The 20,326-nt window shown below is 45.3% G+C and overlaps 2 protein-coding genes across 3 annotated transcripts in view; both read right to left on the reverse strand.

The window, feature by feature from the left end:
• Positions 1–351: 351 nt before the first annotated feature.
• pbrm1 (polybromo 1) lies at positions 352–13,063 on the reverse strand. 2 transcript variants are annotated; one of them, XM_069153826.1, is made up of 30 exons: positions 12,961–13,063; positions 11,110–11,259; positions 10,877–10,974; positions 10,642–10,789; positions 10,408–10,557; positions 10,049–10,165; positions 9,899–9,967; positions 9,364–9,462; positions 9,163–9,248; positions 9,000–9,085; positions 8,680–8,896; positions 8,081–8,222; positions 7,874–7,968; positions 7,487–7,766; positions 6,654–6,759; positions 5,915–6,554; positions 5,632–5,843; positions 5,361–5,546; positions 5,118–5,275; positions 4,784–5,035; positions 4,554–4,699; positions 3,973–4,130; positions 3,715–3,898; positions 3,335–3,536; positions 3,050–3,251; positions 2,813–2,965; positions 2,204–2,353; positions 1,754–1,806; positions 961–1,174; positions 352–748 (listed from the first exon to the last, which is right to left on the reverse strand). In XM_069153826.1, the coding sequence occupies exons 2-30, from the start codon at positions 11,248–11,250 to the stop codon at positions 585–587; spliced, it is 4,908 nt and encodes a 1,635-aa protein (XP_069009927.1). In that variant the 5' UTR covers positions 11,251–11,259; positions 12,961–13,063; the 3' UTR covers positions 352–584. The 2 variants fall into 2 exon arrangements, with proteins under 2 accessions (XP_069009927.1, XP_069009916.1); XM_069153815.1 differs by lacking the exons at positions 2,204–2,353; positions 12,961–13,063 and having other exon boundaries at positions 1,739–1,806; positions 2,897–2,965.
• A 2,093-nt stretch (positions 13,064–15,156) lies between these two features.
• The window catches only part of LOC138200874 (potassium voltage-gated channel subfamily B member 1-like), a 38,356-nt gene continuing 33,186 nt past the window's right edge, over positions 15,157–20,326 (reverse strand). The window contains exon 3 of the mRNA XM_069153838.1: positions 15,157–20,234. Coding sequence (XP_069009939.1) covers positions 18,387–20,234 — 1,848 coding nt within the window. The 3' untranslated portion in view covers positions 15,157–18,386. The remainder of the gene's footprint in view (positions 20,235–20,326) is intronic.

Here is a 20,326-nt window from a genome sequence, read left to right on the forward strand (position 1 = left end):
GATTCATTTATTAAAGGGTTGATTTCAGTAATGTTCCTGTTGTCAGACCCATTTTAACCTTCAATCACCTCTGAATTTCATTGGTTTAATTTATTGTCCTTTAAATCTATATTTATGTGAGCTACTGGATCTATGTCTCTAAATCTGAAAGGTAAATGGTTATTTATTAGCTAAACAGTAGGAATTGTCATGTCTTGTTGTTGTTGTTGTTGTTGATTTTTCATTTTTTGTTGATTTTTTCCTCATTGTAAACAAGGGTCACCTTCGATTATCCTTTAAGTGTAAATAAAGGTTGAATGCTGTTTTCAACTGCACAAAATAAATAATAATGAAATCAAAATACAGCCAAACTGAACTCCTCACGTTTTATTTGAGAAAGCATGAAGGCCTTCATCACAGAATGACAGCCATGAACGATAATGCACTTGGAACAGTTTAACAAAAGCACAGCTTCAACACGGAAAGCAGCTTGTATGAATACAAAGACTTTTTTTTTTAAGACAACACAAAGTGAAGACTTTTAGTGAGCGTGCTCCTCTTCCTATCTCACAGGTTCGGGAACAGAGGCTCGCGGTACGAGCGTGCTACAGGTGGTGCATCTGACGGATGTTGAGAGTGTCTCGCAGCATCAGGTCACGGAGCCGCCAGAGTGCGTCTGCCATCGTCTTGTGGGCGCCTTTACTCTTCAGCCAATGGGACGGCAGTCTGCTCTCCTGCTCTTTTGTGAGGCGCACATCTTGTTTTTGGACTGAAAGTTTAAAAATAGTGAAAGAAACAAAAATCAGTGCACGAGTCTAAGACACCAATCACACACGGATATAACAGACTCACAATTAAAAGGAAAAGCCTGTAGATCAATGTTCAAATTAAGGAGTCATCAGAGGGTCACGGATAAAAGCTGAACAAGCAAAATCCAGAAATATGTGCATGTGAAGATATGTTCCTCTGAGTGTGATGGACCTGAGAGAGCCTGGTCCCACTTGCTGATGGTGGGAGATTCTGCACTGAGGCCCTCGATGTATCTCAGGTAGGCCTCGGAGTGGAGCAGGCGCTGGGACTTGGCCGGCGGGGACACAAACACGGGGGTGGAGGGCTGCTGGAGGGCGGGCTGGCCCATCTGGCCTTGACCCGGATACGGAGGCGGAGCCTGCTGCCCCGCGCCCATCAATCCCACCTGATGGAAGTTTTATTAGAACTCTATTAATTCTTTGATTCAGACTCACACATTCACACATCATCATCATCATCATCATCAACATCATCATCACGTACAGAGAGCCACAATATGCAGCTGATGTAAAGTGCAGTGCTAAATAAATAGTTAAAGTTTGTAAAAACTAGAAAACATTAAATCAGTTGTCCTTTCTGACAATGTGAACTTAATCTAATAATAAACTTTATTTGAAAAATGCAGATCAAAGTGCTTCACAGCAAGAATATTATATGCAGTGTTTCACATAAAAACAGATATAAAGGAACATTTAGAAATATAGAAATGAGATGCATAAGAACAGAACAAATAAAAGCAATATGCACTTTAAAGTCGCGGTAGTTCAAGTGCAAAAGTAGCTAGTTAAAGGCTAAAGTAAAGAGATATGTTTCTAATTTTGCTTCAGGAAATCTTATGGACTTCCTGATGTTTTCTCAGAGTCTTATATCTTCCTCCATAAACATCTCTGCATCAAAGCAGCAGCATGAATCTGAACTGATCTGATATAATTTAGTTTGTGATGATTACTTTCTTATAGATCACCTGGGATCCATGAGCGTGTGCCGCTCCGGGTCCAGCTCCCATGCTGTTCACACCTGTGAGGATATTCACAATCACAAAAACTGTCACAAAACACAGCGAGACACTTTTTTTTTCTGTATATATTTAAAATACGACTTCATATTTAATTTATTACTAGAAATGAACCGGTGTCCTTCTAGGCAGGAATCATTAAAAGATAAACGGTCACTTGTCATTGTTTTTATAATATAATCAGGATTATGATTGACAGATTCGTCAGTGACACGTTAGCCATCAGGCATGCAGGTAAAGAGCTGAATAAATGTCCGAGCTGAGACTTTGTGCTCTCAACGGCCCGGTCATGAACCCGAGGACCGCGGCCTTTTGGTTCAGGTAGCCCCTCCGGCAAGTCAGATTGGGAGACAGGAAGCAACTGCGTGGCAGGTGGGGTGACGATGACAGCACTCTTACCAAAGAATGGCATTCCGGGGAACCCAGGCATAACGGGCAGGAGGTGTGGGGGGAACACGGGCACCTCCGTGTGATGTGGTGGGAAGCCAGTCATACAAACCATGCCGTCAACATGGGGCATCATAGCTGATATACACGCACCCATCATACCTTCTCAGGGAGGAACAGCAGTGACACAGAAGAGGCAACATGCATCAGTCAAACATGCAACACGACCCAGCATGCATTCATATGTTCATGTACAGATTATCATCGAATCAGCTGATCGTTATGATGGAGATGAATGGAAATGGAAATATGTATGAATGTAAACGACAAACACGACTGTCAGGCAGAAATTGTTTAACAGTCTCAAACCTTGAATAGTTTCCAGCAGCTTTTTAATTTATGTTCTGCACTCACATGCAGGAAAGTCCAGAATAAAACAGAGATTTCTATCATGATGTATAAAAGCTGCTGTACACCATTTAAAGTTTGTGAAATTATGTTAAAGTTAGATTACAAGACAACATGCTGACGTGGTGCGAGCAGGAAAGTTCAGGATGAGAACACTTCTAGCAGTTCAGCTTCTGATTCCAGCCGTGTACGTCTGCATCCATGAGGGGTTACCTGACACAGGCGTCATGCTGGGACTTAGCATCCCCATGGGGGTCGGGGGAGGTACCACCCCCATCAGTGCCCCTACTGGGGTACCTGCTCTAGGGGACGTCTGATGCTGGGCCCTCTCGCGCTCCTGCTGCTCGGCAACTTTAGCTGCTCGTTCTGCAACGCAACGAGGACGAGTCGGTGAGACAGACGGCTGGATGGATATCAGGATCAGTGCATCTCTCTGATAACAACGCTCACCTTCATACTCTGCCTTGCGGGTGCTCTCCAGGTTCCTCCACTCGGTGCCCACCAGACGGCTCAGCTCCCCGAAGGAGAAGTCGGGATGCTGCGCTTTGATGACCGCTCGCATCTCGCTGCTGAACAGGATGTAACCGCTCATGTTGATCTTCCTCTTGGAGCCCTCCTTCTTTGAAAGGCCCTTTATGGACTTCGGTGTGGACTAAAAACAAACACGAGAGAACTATTTACAGAAATGTTACGCAATCATTGACATACTTAATGACAGAGGACTTCCAGCCTGACCTGGGGAGGAGTGTACGGCATGATGTCCATGTCACTGGACATGGAGGACTGCATCTGAGGCAGCGACCGGTCCCCCAGCTCGCCGTCATCATCACCCAGATCCTCCAGCTCTTCGTCGGTCATGTCGGCAAACTTTGCCTCCAGTTCCTCGATTTTGCGGTCCAGCAGAGGGGAGGGCTCCTTCTGGGGCACGATGAGCTTCCTGTACGGGACGATCAGAGGAATATTCTGTTCTGCAGTTTATCAAGTGAATCATTCATTTAAGAGGAAGAACTGGCTTCCATAGTTTCACAGGGAGGATGACAATGGAAGAAGAAGGAACAACAAACAGTTCTTTATCTGGGTAGATGTTTACTTTATTAGTTTCACAGCTTATTCACCTGAAGTAGTAGATCTCATCCTCCAGCACCTTCCCAGAGAGAGAAAAGCGTTTCAGACCCTTGAACTTCTTCATCTGCTTCTCGCTCTCGATGTAGCGGCTCTCACACAGTAAGACGTTCTCTTCGGGGACTTCGGTGGGCCGACAGGACAGGTAGTCTTTGAAGGACGACACGATGCACTTCCCTGCGGGAGGAGAGCATGCGTCAGATGGAGCGGTACCACCGGGTACCGTGTGGTTAGAAAGGTCAGACCGGTACCTATGATGCAGGTCATGGGACACGTCTCCTCCAGGTTGCTGAGGAACACCTCCCTCCTGTAGAACATCTTCGTGGGTTCGTGCTCCGTCTCTTCGGGGTGGATGAAGATGGGGCCGAAGAAGTAGCCGGCTCCATCGCGCATCCACATTTTCTCAATCCTGTTCAACACGGAAACAAAAGAGGCTGCAGCATCAACTGTAAACAAACAACGACAAACACCCACTGGGCCGTCAGTCAGAGGTTCCAACCAACAACAGACCGATGTCATCAGAACTGACTGCAAACATGTAATAAATTAAGCAAAATATGACCATTTTGTGAATTATAAAGGATATGTTGACATCACTTAAAGAGGATATCTTTTTCACATACAGCATATGTAATACTAATAATATTCATATTAATAATAAACACTGCAAGCCGTGCTAAGAAATCTCTTTCTATAAAATCATACGTGTTGACAAACACACGTGTCAGTCCCACACGCTACCCGTCCCAGCTGTGGAGACATCGGTACAGTTGTCTTTTAGACCAAAGACTCTGTAAATAAATAAGCGCGTGTATATGAACATGTACCCCACCTGCCCACTCGGTGGCGCACCAGTCCATGAGAGCCGATGTAAACACAGTCGCCCACTTTGAGCCACAGGTTGTTGTAGCAGAGCTGCTCGTAGTACTGACAGCCGGGCTCCCCGTTGGACATATCCAGGGGGACGTCCTCCCTCTCCTGCACACACATCACTTCCTGTCATCGCTACTGACACACGTGTTCACTGTCAGGTGTCACGGAAACAACCAACCAGCTGGTTACCTTGTCTACAGCAGCGTCGGTCATCTTGCCTTCGTCGGCCGTCTCTGCCGGCTTCTCCTCCTGTTTGGGTGCGAACATCGAAGCCACGCGGACGACGGGCAGGGGGACGTCTCTGGGAACGAAGCGGACCGAGCTCAGCGGCATCGTCCACATCTTGATCTTCTTGAAGGACTTGGACTTGGCGGAGTAGCGCGACTCGCAGACGAAGACGTCCTCCGCTCTGAAGCCCTCCGGGTGAAGCTTGAAGTACTCCTTAAATCACAACCACGGGAAACATTCAGCGAACACTCAACATGCGGTCAGAGAGCAACAAAACCTCATGAATATACGTCACCTTCACAAACATGACCACACACTTCCCCAGGATCTTGCTGACAGGAGCTTTGTTGTAGTAGTCGCTCTTAAAAACTTCCTTTTCCAGGAATTTTCTCGTGGCCAGATGAAAGGTCTCGTTGGGTCGGTAGAACCAGCAGCCGTACAGCCACTTCTCCCCTGTGAGCATCGAGAGACCGACTTCAAGCAGAGCAAGTGAAAAGACAGGAAGCAGAAAGACACGGTCCAGCGCTGCAGGACGTACCGGTGTCGTCCTGCCAGAGCCGCTCGATGTAGATGATGTGCGGCTGCAGGTTGGGCTCGGCAGGCTCCACGTACACGTAGTCGCCCACGTGGTACATGCTGTCCTTGAAGCTGCAGTCCTGGCTGTAGGTGCGCTGAAGGTTCGACTGCCACGATCCTCCGACGGGGTCCTCCCTCTTCTCTGCTTCTGGGAATTCAAAACATATTCAGTAAAACGAAGCTATAAACTCAGAGAACACGTCACGCTGTAATGAATATATTTGACAGAATACCCCTTTTCTCCTCCTCCCTCTTGATTTTGTCCTCCTCGAACTCTTTAGGCAGCTTCCCCTTCTTCTCCTTCTCCACGTCACCGTGCAGATGTTTGGAGGAGTAGCTGAGGGCCGGCGACATCAGGATCTCTCCGTTCTTACACAGCTCGTCTCGGATGCGGATGAAGAACTGCTGCAGCTCCACAGCGTCCTCGAAGATCTCCGAGTCCGTCCTGTGGGGAACGTGTGGTGAGACTCAGACTTCCTGATCTGGTTCTGTACATGACGGCAGGAACTAACCCACCTGTTCAGTCGTCTTGCCTTCTCCAGCACTTCGAACATGTGGTCCTGGAACACGTCCAACCTCTTGTACCGCCCTCGGTCCACGTTACTTCTGATGATCTCGAAGTTGAGCTGAGGTTTTTCAGGGTTCGCAGGATCGGCAGCGGGAATCTCCGCCAGCGAATCGCTGTAGCAGCGCCCCTCATCGTCCTGGTGGCCGAGCACAGACACGAACAGGCTGCGGATGAGTTCCTGGAGGAGGCGGGGCACGTCGGGGACGTGGGCGTCGTCCCCTCCCTCCAGGTCCCGCCGGGTCTCCAGCAGCACCCGGTGCAGCAGCAGAGCGTCGCGGTAGATCAGAGACTCGGGCTCGTTGTACGTGCAGGCGTTGTTGAACATGAGCACCAGGTCCTCCACCAGCGCGTCCACGTCCTGGTACTTGTTGGCCAACATGTGGCTCTTGATCTTCTCCATGTCCACGGGCTTCTTGATGGCGACGTAGTAATCCGGCAGCTCGGCCCGAGACGGCAGCCGCAGGAAGATGGTGCTGAGGCGGCGGCCGCGCTTATCCGTGAAGTTCTTCACTGCTTCGTAGAGCTCGTTCAGTTTCTGCTGTAACGGTGTCAAATACTTTGACTTCTTCAGAGTGACGTTGTTCTTTCCTGCAGTAACATAAAGTACATGTGTGTTATTAGTCATCAATCTGTCTGATTCTTGCTTCGATTTGATTTTGTCACGTGAAGTCAGACTGGCTGACGTACTGATCTTTAACTTTGGAGACATGATGTCGTCGTCGTCAGTAGCTGGTCCGAGGTCCTTCCGTCTGTCTTTCATCATCTTCTCCAGGATGTTTGCGTCGTTGTAGACCTTCAGAAACAACACAGGTTCGTATACAGGTTCTTATAAAGACATTCTTTCAGGGTACACAACCCCGTTTCCTAAAAAGTTCCAATGATTTGCAAATCAAATAAACTTATATTTAATTAATAATAGACCAAAGACAACATATTAAATGCTGAAACTGAGGAATTTTATTGTCATATAAAAAAATATATGCTTATTTTGAATTTGATGGCAGCAACATGTTTACTACTGTGTTGCATCACCTCTTCTTTTCACAATACTCTGTAAACATCTGGAGTTTTGAAAGTGAAATGTGGTCCCACTCTTGCCTGATATATGATTTCAGCTGCTCAACAGTTCAGGTTCTCCTTTGTTGTATTTTTGGTTTCATGATGCTCGAAAAGTACAAATTTAAACTTGAACATTTTTGCACTATTTGCCATCAAATTCAAAATAATAAATTTTTTCAGAGAACAATCAAATTTCTCCAATTCAACATTTGACAAGTTGTCTTTGGTCTACTTCAAATTAAATATGGGTTTATGGGATTTGCACATCATTACAGTTTTTATTTACATTCTGCACTGTGTCTCTACTGTTTTAATTTACATGCAGTTCATTATAATTTCCATCTTTGTCAAACTGTCCAGTCGAAGACTTTTCAGGCTTTTTGGTCTCTGAAACATGAAGGGAGAGAACCGTGGAATCCCTAAAAAGCATCAACAGGTGAATCCACTGAACCGCGTCTCACCTGGGAGCCTTCCTCGTTGTAGTGTCGAGCATTGCGGAACATCAGCTTCATCTCTTCCACCATCGAATCCTCGGTCATGTACTTGTCTGAGCGGATGTTGTGCTCGATGGTTCTGAGGTCCATCGGTTCCAGGATGACCTTGTAGTAGTCGGGGTAGTCCTTCTTCGAGGGCTTCACCATGAAGAGGTCGCACAGCCTCCGCCCGCTGCCGGCCTCTCGCGCCTCCGTCACGGCAGCCAGCAGCGCTTTCATCCGGTTCTTCTTCGTGTTCTTCTTGTGACTGGAAACCAGACAAAAACAACAAAGAGGCGTCACACAAATCGACTTCTTTCACACACGATAACCACCAAATATCAGAGAGCTGAAGAAGAACGAGACAAAGTGCACCTTTTCCTTTTTGTGCTGCTGGTGTCGGAGGTGGCGGAGGAGAGCATGCTGTCTCCGTCGTCATCGTCTCTCTGCAGGAGATCCTTTTTCTTCATCTGGACAACAGGCGACACGTTGCAGGGTCACAATACGTCTTTTACAATGTCAGACAGAAGATTAAAGCTCTGGTGATCCAGATGTTTCTGAAGGTTCTCAGGAGACACCGACCTGCTGGATGTGTTGCAGTTTGAGAGCCCGTTTGTAGATGGAGGAGTGAGGCACGTTGTAGCGTTTGGCGTTCTCGAACATCAGCGTCAGATCCACGTCGACGTGCTCCACGCTCTCGTACTCGTTGTTCTTCATCTTGTTCCTGCGGGGAATCAACGGGCTCTCAGAAAATACTGCACCGGACAGAGTCGCATTCTTACAGAGAAAATAAAAAAGATGAAATGTTGGTGAAACAAAAAAATGTATATGAATCAGAACTAACCAGACACAAATGGAGAAGAAAATTTCTGAATAATTTCAGCTAAACTTTTCCATTTTAGTAAAAATCTATTAAAATGCTTTTAGTGAACAAACTCCTTGATGTAAAAAAGATTAAACTTTTTAAGTATTCGATGATGAATTTAAAGCATCTATTAAAAGTTTCTAAAAATACAAGTTATTTTAAAGTGACCTACAGAAATAGAAAATGTAATTAAAAAAAAAAATCCACTTTGATATTTGATTTGACAAAAGATCAAATATAATAATAATAAAGATGTGTTTAGTTTGAATGTAACGCCACTAAGCACATCTTCAGTGTTGTGCTGTCTGCGTCGTACTTGATGTGCTGCAGGCAGACGGGCTGGTTGATCTGCTGGTAGTAGTCGGGGTAATCCTTCCTGGAGGGCAGCTGGAGGAACGGCTCCGAGATCAGCTGACCCTGACTGTTCCTGGCTCCCCGCACCGCCTCATACAGCTGGAAGATGGGGTTACTCATGTCCATGTTGGAGGTCATGCTCTCCGCCTCGGACTCTCCTTCATCGTAGTGGACGGAGCCTGAGAGGAGACGGAGGAGAGAAGCAGATAATCACATAAATATAACATGTTACAGAGCATCATAGATAATAACGGTCCGTTTGATGGTGAGGGGAAGATGTACCAGAGAGGATGCCCTCCTCATCACTTTCATACTGGAGAGCCATGGTGATGGCGGAGAGCCGGTCTCCCTGCGCCGACCTTCGGTTCCTGGACAGAAGAACAGATTCCAAATGACACGAGAACAGAACCTCTGTGGACGCGACTCCCCGTTCGGATCTCAGTACCTGATCCGGATGCTGGACTTGATCGGCTCTCCGTGTTCCACTTCAGACTTCTTCTGTGCAAAGATCTTTTTGATGGTGTTTGCATCCTGGGGCACACGAGGGGGTCAAAGGTCAGGATGTCAAACGTTGTGATGCTGTGTGTGTGTGTGTGTGTGTGTGTGTGTGTGTGTGTGTGTGTCATGCTTTCTGTCCCACACTGACCTTAAACACCTGTGATCCAGGCTCGTTGTAGGTTTTGGCATTCTTCACCAGCAGGTCGATGTCCTTCGCCATGGCGCCGACGCTCCTGTAGTGACTCAGCTGGAACAAAACGGGTTTGTTGGACGTTTCACCAACAAAATATTATAAACTCTCCGGCAGCATTTAAAGGTGCAGTGAGTTGGATTTAAAGGGATCTGTTGGTGGAGATGGAATTTAATATTCATAACTATATTTTCATTAGTATATAATCACCTGAAACTAAGAAGTATTGTGTTTTTGTTTTCTTAAAATGAGCTCATAATATCTACATGAAGAGCAGGTCCTCTTCCACGCAGCGCGCCATAACTCTACGGTAGCCCAGAGGGGACAAAGAAAACACTGGAACCAGAGAGGGCCTTCGTGTTTCTTTAAAGTTTCGCTGCTAATGACGGTCACAGTAGCTTCCAGGTCGGTGGGCGGAACGTAGTATCGTCACCACTAGATGCCACTAAATCCAACACACTGCTCCTTTAACGGAGAAACTGTCAAAGTGTACCTGAATCTTCTGAGCGATGATTTTCAGATCTATCGGTTCCTTAATGATGGCATAATAATCCGGGTATTGCTAAATGAATAAAAGGAAAATTAAAATCAAATCAAAGCCACTGATTTCATGCATATTATAATTTTATGAAGGGGCTCGTACCATTTTGGAGGGAAGTTTCTGGAAGAGCTCGCTGACCAGGCGACCGGTGGGCTCGGTGTGAGACACCACGGCATCAAGGAGCTGCTCCAGGACTTCCTTCAGACAGGTGGGTGCACTCTGACGTTTACATGGAGTCAAACAGGGTGAGACAACCAAATACATCCTGTAGATGATGCTGTCAAAATATGGTGACAACAGGTTTAAAAATCACAACTACTGCTGCTGAGAAGACAACAGAAAATCTAAATCTGTTAGTTGTATGAGAAAACATGAATATACTAAACGAGTATCACCAGAAGATGGATGTTATCTAATAGTATGTACTGAATGAAGGGTTGTAATAAATCCAGGAGTGTCACCTCATCTTCAGTGGACCCTCCCGGGTTGTCTTGGCCATCATACCCATCTTCATCATCCTCATCATAGTCGCCTCGCTGCACAAACTCATTCTTGGTGCGCAGGTAGAGGTCCCACAGTTTACAGGCTGCTCGGTACTCTGAACTCTCGGACTGCAGACGGGACAGATTCATGTGGTGGTTGTTCCCTGGACATTAAACTTCCTTCACACGTCTTTTTATTGCTAAGTTTGATACCTTATAATAGGTTTTTGCATTGTTGAATAACAGCTGAAAGTCGGTGGTGAGCTGTTCCACATCATCGTACTCCTCCATCTTCAGTTTCTGCTGGATCTTCATCATGTCGATGGGCTGGGACACCACGTGGTAGTAGTCCGGTTGGTTCCTGACACAAAACAGGGTTGGCACATTTTCTAAGTTCAATTATTGACTGATACTGAAGGAATCTGAGGTTTTAATCACACGGTATCACCTTCGTTTGGGCGCCCTGATGAAGAGCTCACACAGCATCCGGCCCTGGTCGTCCTTGTAGTCTCTGATCGTGTTGTACAGTTCATGACACACCGCGATCTGCAGCGGAAGGAGGAGACACACTGAGAAATATCCACATCTTCTCCCATCATGCAACACTTCCATCGTATATGTCTCACAGTTCATTAACAAAACACAACAAAAAAAATCAAAGACTGAAATCTGTAAAATTACAGGATCCACAGTTGGAATGTTTGAGGTCCTTCTCCTCTTTCTCCCAACGGAAGACACTAACGATGAAGTCTGGCTATCGTCAAAATCTCCTCCACTCACACTGCTAGAGGGGGACGTCGCCCGTCTCCTTTTCAAGGCCATGACCAACCCCTGAGGAGACAAGTTCACATTCAGGAACCACGTACGGAAAAGAGTCCATGTAATGGGAGAATGATGGAGATGAACAGAGCTCAGATTTACTGCATTTTAAACCAGGAATGAGATCATCGTCTTCGAAGCACAACAGGAGTCAAAACCACGAGATAATCTGGCTGACAGGCGTTTTAGTTGAAGTTAGTGAAGTTTGTTAAAAGCTTTTAAACACAACAGATGCTGCGAATGTGAAGATGAATATACTTGATGTGAAAAAGTGTGAAAACAAATAGTTAAAGCACAACATGCAACAATCTAAATATTTTAGGAGAATAGTTGAATCCCAAAAGAAGGTAGAGATGTCAAAAGCACAAGTCTTTAATAAAAAACAACAACAACAATTAAACAAGGAAATAGAGAAAATTAATGTTTTTCAAATTGAAAGAGATGATTTAAACGTATAAAATCCACAATCACATGTTCCACTAACAGAAAATGCTTTTACATGTTATTAAAGCCTTGTTTTTCTGGTGAATAAATATTATTCATGCATGAATATTAATAGCAGTTGTCCTTATTAGGCGTGTAATAAAATATCAACATTATGTTTTGTGATTCTGTATTGATTCTGTAAAGATTTGTGACGCTTGCTTTGTTTTGATTACGCAGAAAGTGGTTGTATTATGTCAGATGTTAGAGACAAATATATTTCATATTCTTCTGATTGCATAAAAAACAAACACTTCTAAAATCAGGTTTAATGAAAATAATGTTGTGTTCTTTAGAGGATTATTATCATTCTTGTTTTCTTTTTATCTATTTGTAGTTTTTTTTTTAATCAAGTTCTTTAAACTTTATTTTAGTGTTTAAATGAATCTTCTACATTTTTAATCATCTCTATCTTCTTGCATCTCAAATCGTATATTTTCTTTGTACTTTGTTTTGTTTTTAAATTGTTCTTAAATCATTATTATTATTTGGTCCACATCTTATTATCGGCCTGTCAATCATCTGTTAAGCACTTTGAACTGCACCAACAATTTTATTCCCTCCGAGGACCTGATTTCAAACAGTTTAACCTCAGAGTTCTGTGACGTCATCCAGGTGTAGGTGAGAAACATCAGTGGCTGCAGGTACCGGTGGAGGAGGGGACACGCCCACATGTCAGCATCACGTCACCTGATCTGAACTTCGAGGCCTTATTAAAGATGTATTCTCGGACCAGTGGACACACGTCACGTTTTCATCACCATTTATTTATGAATGTGTGTAAATCAGACCCTCTGATCTCCGGCAGGTTTTATGCTCTTTATTTCCCGGTATTGAAACGTGACCCCCCCCGGTGCTGCTGGTACCTCCGGAGGGTCTGACTTCCAGAAAACGTTCACGGCTCTCCGTGACGTCACCGAGCAGCGGCCCGGTGTGTGTTACAGGTAACCGAGCGCACGCGGAGCCGCGGCGGCCGGACGCCCACCTGACGGCCGGACGCCCACCTGACGGTCACCGCGCACCTGACGGTCACCGCGCACCGACAGCAGCGGACCCGACGGCAGCTAACGTTAGCTACGGTTAACGGTTAGCCTTCAACATCACCGAGTTCGAGTCGAGACAAAGGCGCCGCTGTAACGGCCACTACCGTTACAGAGTGCCGTTACGTGCACCGGCGGCACTTTGCGGGAAATGATCCGGTCTGACGCGCTGCCGCAGCGGCGCGCTTACCTTCAGGAAGAGCGGCACCGAACCCGCAAAACCTCGACCATCAAGAAAGCCGATCACTTATCGATTTTAGACCGGGCGGCAGAAGTGTGAAATTATCGACAATTTAACTGCCACTTCCGGTGCTTCACCTTCACAATAAAAGCAGTAACGCTGTTGACGTCGTAATAAGTACCTTTTATGCCATTGTTATGATTTTTCTTCGGATTTATTTGATGAGATTGTGATTATTTTACTATTTAGAAACCACATCTACCCCATGATAATAATAATAATAATAATAATAATAAAAAAGTACAAGCTATGACGTAGCTGATAGACTTCCTGTCAGTTAAAAAAAAATAAATCATTTTACTCATATTAACCTTTTAGTTTGAACTCTGTAACCTTCATAAAATTATAACACCAGCTACGACTAGCGGGTCACTTTCACAGACATGAGTTCTATTGTAGTTTTATATCATATTTCATATCCTCCTGTGTCCCCTCCGGCCCATTTCGCCAGCTTGACTATGATCAAAACAACACGTTTTGTCCATGTATCACGTCAGGTCGGTTTGATCTATGTAGCCCAATATGAGAAATTACAAATCGGACTTAAAGGGCTTTAAAACACCATCCGTCCTCCACCCTTGATGTGAAAAAGGAAAACTCCCTGAAAAACGTTGGCAAAATAATCCAAACCTGTTTCCAGAAAAGTAGTAAGGCTGTGTAAAATCTGAATAAAAACTCAAAAAAAAAAATCACATAAACCTATTTAATTTAAAATAGACCAGAGAAATCATTAAATTTGTGTTGTTTTATGAAAAATATATGCTCATTTTGAATTTGATGGCAGCAACATGTCTCAAAAAAGTTGGGACAGGGTCAACAAAAGACCGGGAAAAGTTGTGTAATGCTGCTGATGTTGTGTGGTGAAAGCAAGTATGGATCATAATTAATCTGGGCTGGGATTAGCAGAGGTTTATCCATCCCTGTTGTGATGGAAGGAAATAAAGAAGTATAAAGTAACGGGGAGAAATCTGATCTGTTAGCACCAACCTTGTTTTTAAAGAGGGACAGCTGAGGAGGGAAAACAGGAAGCAGGAAATACATAAACAATAAATACATAATGATAATAGTCATGAGATAATTGTATTCTTGTCTATGCAGTAAGGAGAGATGGCTTGGGATATAAAATATTTAAAACTACATGTATTTCCATAAATGTTTTGTGGAGGGAGCACTTTAATCCTTTTTTAAGATGAGTGCAGAAACAAACCACCAGAGGGAGCTGTTGTATAAAATGTGCAGTGATCATCCACAAACTACAAACTGATTTGTCCTCAGCTGTTAATCCCTGCCGAGCCTAACAAACAAACACATCTCCGTTCAGTGAGACTCTGGTTATCATCTTTTATTAAGCATCAGTCAGTAAAAGGAGAAATTTGCTTTAAAACTCGTCATTAGACATTTTTTTTCCTACAGCTTCTCAGATGATATTTACAAGTTTCAGAGTGTCAAAGTTTAATAGCGCTACATGCGTTGAACAACAGGAAACCACAAAGATAATATTCTTCAAAGTCAACTAGTACAAAATATGAAACTTTACAAAACAGACACGTTCCCCGACAGAGAGGGCAGCGATCAGAGAGCCGAGCAGAGAGCCGAGCAGAGAGCCGAGTTCCCTGAAGGAGGGGGACCGCTCACTCACATCGATCCACGGGTCGGTTCTTGGCTTTTACTTATTGCGCGGCATATTCCTGTCACAGAAAATTGTTGACTGTAATTTGTGCTTTTGGAAAACGTGTTTGTACCTTTTTATGTCAACGTTTTTATTTGCATCGTCACGAGGCGGCAGAAGATTGAATTCAGACAAATCAATAAAGTGCAGTTCAGAAAACAAGAAAAAATATATAAAAAAAACAAAGTTAGCATCCATCTAACACAGGAACGTGTCGGACCTGTTGAAACAGACTGTATGGCTTGTTTGGGAGAAGATGAAAGGCCCATTTTTAACGCCTCGTCATTATTTACTGCATCTGTTGTGTGATGAATGCTGATGAAGCTCCACTCCTCACCATCACCCTTTTCAAATAGTCTTTTCTTCACCAGCAGTGAAAGTCATGCGACCATTTGTCAGTTTGACATTTTTATACCATTACCATGCAGCGTTAAAGTCCCACACACCGGTGACTGAGTGCCCCCCCCCCCCCCCCACCACCACCAGCACCACCAGCAGACTCTTTTGTTTCAAAGTTTGCTGCTTGACACCACGTGACCACAGACATCTCTGTAACTGAGCCTTTCCTGCAGACCCAGACGCTCCCTCTGCATGCCCACCATGATATTTATAGAACCACAGGATTGAACACATCCTCAAAAAGATGCCTCAACCCAACTGACATTTCTGCATTGTCATTCTGCACAAAAGACTCGAGCACAGCCTGCTGCTTGTGATGGAAAAACACAGGAGTGCCGTGTGCGTTACCTGGCCGTGACTTTGTTCCCTAACGGCAGCCGTTTTGCTCCGAGGAAAGATTTCAGGGTTCAGATTTGAACGATGGTCTCGTCTTTGTTAAAGACTTCTCTGGGCTGGAGTTGGACGTGAGGTGAAGGAGCAGAGCGCCGCAGCCGTTGTCAGGAACGTCAGTGGTAATCAGGCTGACAGCTCTGCTGCACAGCTCTCTGTCTCACACACACACACACACACACACACACACACACACACACACACACACACACACACACACACTGCTTGTTCCTTTTCCATTCACCTTTCACACTCGCTCCCTCCACGAGGAGGTGGCTGAGGTCTTCATACACACCGCTGCAGCAGCAGGCGGACGCTCGTGTGGTCATGCTCTGTCTGTTCCTTTGAAAAGACGTGTGCATGTTTCTATGAAAGCAAAGAGAGCGCATATAAAGGGATGATGTGGCACTCTGATGGAGACGCCCGCAATCCAGTTTTCTGTTTACATAATGTCTTCAGGCTTCAGCACGCTGGAGATGAATGAACGCATGAACTGAATGTAAATGCTGCCAGTTTTCAAAATGTTATTTGAGTCTTTAAGGACTCTACAAATTAGGCTACTCGCCAGCATCAAATGTGAACCGTCTAAACCATCACCATGGAAACAGTGCTGGTTCTCTCTTCACCTGTCTGTTTTTGTGGACTGGGCCTTTTCTTTTCCATGTAAATGTTTGGTGCATTAAAGTGCCCATGAGACGGAGGCGATGGATATCTATCAGATCAGTCTGACAGCATGATGACCCACTTCTCTCCCTCTCTGTGTGTTTGTTTGCTGTGCAGCTGATTTAATTGTCATTCGGGCTCTATGTGACAGATGCAGCGTGCAGGGGAGATGCTAGTTAAAAGCAAAGGCACAAAAATAGCGAACTCATGTCTACTGATTGCAAACAAACATACACAATAAATACTTAAAAGTTTCACTACTTCGAACTGTTGCTTCGCAGCATGCTTGCATGATATGTTGTAAAGTTAAGAATATAAAACCAAAACTTGCATGAGTAAGAAGCACCAGATGATCCAAACCAGGGTTGGCCACATGTTGGGAGGAGAAGCAGGATGCAGGATTTTGCTTGAAGGAGCTCCGTGCTGTTTGTGTGGCGTCTTTATGTTTGTAAGAGACGTCATGTGGAAGTGAAGAACTCGCCGATATCTGCAGTGTGTAAATAATCAAATTAGCTTTATAAATGAATGTAAAATAAAGTGCTGTGTTCCCTTGTCAGTCTTTTTTTCTTCTGATCCTCCGTCATGTCTCCTTCAGAGGACCGGTCCATTCTCCATCTTTTTGTCCCGAGTGAATGAGTATGGCTCCCTGAAGTCTGTCAGATTCTGCCGTTTTACAAAAGGAATGCTTGAATTTCTAACATTTAGAGATAAAACATTAAAACCTGCCACCCTCTGCACGAGTTATCAGAAAGAACAATTCTTTGGTTCTTCACATTGCACAAAGGACAGATGGACGGACATCGAAAGGGAGACGATAGCAAACAATACAAAGATATCTACGACAGCTTATCATCTAATAACTGCAACTCCATCAGAATAAAGCAGCACGTACAGTAGATTGAAATGCAAAACTATGAGATTAGCACAATATATTCGTCTAAGAGCCCATTCTTTTAGAAAATATCTTAAAAATATAAATCATTTTCTTTACCTTGTACAATAAATGTGTGGTTTTGTAATAGAGTTTACGTTTGTGTGTAGTTCTACATGTACACTATTCACACTCTGACTAACCTGGAAGATCAACACAGAAACTCTGCTGTGTTTCCAGCTGCACTTAATGCAAAGTTCAGTTTGTCAGCTACAAACAGGAATGGCGACACCTTTTCAGAACGTTTTTGAAATATCACAAGACTTTTTGTTTTTCTCCAGATTCAAGATGATTACATCACTCTCAGGGACACACCAAGACATTTAGAAACAAACAAAATCAGTAAACAAATAAATGTAACACATTTAGTTTTTTTTTCCTGTGTTCATAATATAAAATAACGGACATGTTACGGTGCTCTCTGTTGCCAGGACGACGGGAACAGGAAGGAAACGGACGGATGTGACCTCACAGCGTCTCTCTGTGTCGTCCAAATGTTTTCTGTGCAGTAAAAAATACCAACGAGCAAGACGCTAAATTCCTGCAAACACTGGATTCTCCTAAAGGTCACGCTTAAGACGAGCGACCGCTAACGTTACATGACAATAAATATACTGCATATGAAGGGTAATTATTGCATACACACACACACACACACACACACATATATATATATACTGCAAGACTGTGCTGTCTGTCTCTGACTTCCTCTCGCTCTCATTCATACAAACAGGAAACATGGGAGACAACATGAACTAAGGCCAGTTTTGAGGAAGTTAAAGGAAGCAAACTATACATCGTAATACACACTGTATATAATTATACACTGTCAAAAGGGAAAATGCACGTTTGCTGCTTTAAACTACAATATGTCAAACGTCTCGGCTTCAATGCCCTTCGTGGTTGCTACTGATTTGACTGCCGTTGCTATAGTGGCTTTAAACTGGTATCCAGGGATGTCAGAAAAAGTAGGTTATAAAAATTATATATTGTGCTCTTACAACTGGGCAGTAATTATTAGATAATCAGTTGGGCTAAAACAAACGTAGAAATTGTAAAAAGCATCAAACTGCATTCCATGCTGAAACCTCTCTAAATGTTCTTCCTGTTGAATGAATTTATTCAGAAGTCACTGGTGGGAAAAAGGTTTGAGAGCAGAACATCTTTCACCTCATCCGCCACGGTTGTGTTTTTACAGGAGATGTATTTTGTTTTGTACTTCTTCAAATGTTTTCAGTGCCTTTCATATTTTGTGGAAGTCCACTGTGCTTGTTATTTGCTCTTCGCCTCCTCTGCATCCTCCTTTCTTCGTTTTTTGTGACTCTAAGAGTTGGAGTGACTCTTGTCACCCTGAAGTAGTTGGAGTTCAAGAGCCACGTGGTTCTCCTGCCCCTCTAGCGGCAGTGTGCTGTTGCCCAGCTTCCTCTGGAGGCCCTCCGTGTGGTTGGATCCCTGCTGGAAGCCGGACTGATGCCCAAACGTGGGGCTGGCTTTATCCAAGAGTCTCTGGGTTGTGTTGGCGCCGGACCCGTCGTGCAGGTGCTCCTCCTCGTCCGTGTCAGCGTCGATGAACTTGTTGATGGAGGCGTCGTGGAATGTGAAGATGCTGGGCAGCATGTTCTCAGGGCTCTTGCTGGATGTCCCGCTGCTGGCCGTTGTGTAGATGGACACCTCCGGGCTCTGGACGGACGAGCTGTCTGAGAGGACTCCTGTCCCCGAGTCCTCACCAGCTCTGAAGTTCACCTTGAGCGAGTGGCCTTTGAGCGGGTTGTTGAAGCGCAGGCCTCTGGGGCTGTCGGAGTACGGACCGAGCTTCGTTCCTGTTCCTCCCAGAGGGGTAGTGGTGCCGTGGGATCCTTCGTGCTCATTCTCCAAGGTGGGCTCCAGGCCGGGGTTGGTGCTGACCCGCCCCGTGATGTTGCTGACGGGGCTCTGGGAGAAGCGAGAGCTCTCAGGGAAGTCGGTGGCACAGCTGATGAAGCTGTCGATGCTAGACATGCTCTTCATGTCCGTCACGGCCTCCACCGGGCTGGAGGTTGCTTCAGCGGAGATTCTTCCCATCTCAAATTCAGCCCTCTGTCGGCCCGCTTTGGGCAGCGCCGCCTTCTCCTTGCTGTTCAGGTCGGGCTGTGACTGGGCCTTGGCCATGTTGTTGTACATCTCCTCCAGTTTCTGAGCGCTCAGATGCTGCGGGCTGCTGGAGGGCTTGGCCTGCTCCTGGTAGCTGGACTCCAGCGTCTTGGCGGGGCTGCCGATGAGTGACTTCAGTCTGGGGGTACCTTTCTGATGACTCGGAGACACATTATTATCGTGCACCTTCTCCATCTTTTCGTCACTTGTTTCCACCATTACATCCATGAGCTCCACGCTGCGGCCAAACGCGTCTTTAATGTTCATGGAGACGATGCTACCGTTTCTCTTCGCCCTCTCCAGAGCCTCCCTTCGCTTGATGGCTTTCTCCTGCCTCTTCTGCTCCTTGTAGAACTCAGAGAAATTGTTCACGATAATGGGGATGGGTAAGGCGATCACCAGGACTCCTGCAATGCAGCACAAACCCCCGACTATCTTTCCCAGCAGAGTTTTTGGGTAGATATCTCCATAACCAACTGTGGTCATAGTGATGGTCGCCCACCAGAAGGAGGCTGGGATGCTTTTGAACTTGGTGTCCTCTTCATCCTTCTCAGCGAAGAACACCAGACTGGAGAATATCATGATGCCCATGGCCAAGAAGAGGATGAGCAGGCCCAGCTCGTTGTAGCTCCTCCTGAGAGTGAAGCCCAGAGACTGAAGACCTGTGGAGTGACGCGCCAGCTTTAGAATACGCAAGATCCGCATGATCCGGAAAATCTGAACCACGCGGCGGACATTCTGAAACTGCAGCACGCTCTTGTTGGATTCAGTCAGGAAGATGGTCACGTAGTAGGGTAGGATGGCCAGCAGGTCGATAATATTCAGAGGACCCTTAAAAAACTTCCATTTGCTGGGGGAAGAGAGGAAGCGAAGCAGGTACTCCATGGTGAACCAGGCGATACACACCGCCTCCACGTGGGCCAGCTGTGGGTTGTCTGTGGCTTGACCAAATTCATCTGTGTCCTGCAGCTCTGGGAGGGTGTTCAGAGACAAGGCAATGGTGGACAACACGATGAAGAGGATGGAGATGATGGCCAGGATCTGGAAGACAGAGACGCAAAGAAATGTTACAAAAAAACACCCCTGAGGAATAAAAGAAGTTATGTTACGAGCGATTACAGCTTTTCTGTGAT

This window comes from Embiotoca jacksoni, unplaced genomic scaffold (assembly GCF_022577435.1).
Source record: "Embiotoca jacksoni isolate LCO1_2020_lvr unplaced genomic scaffold, fEmbJac1.0.p SCAF_1, whole genome shotgun sequence".
Lineage (NCBI taxonomy): Eukaryota > Metazoa > Chordata > Actinopteri > Embiotocidae > Embiotoca > Embiotoca jacksoni.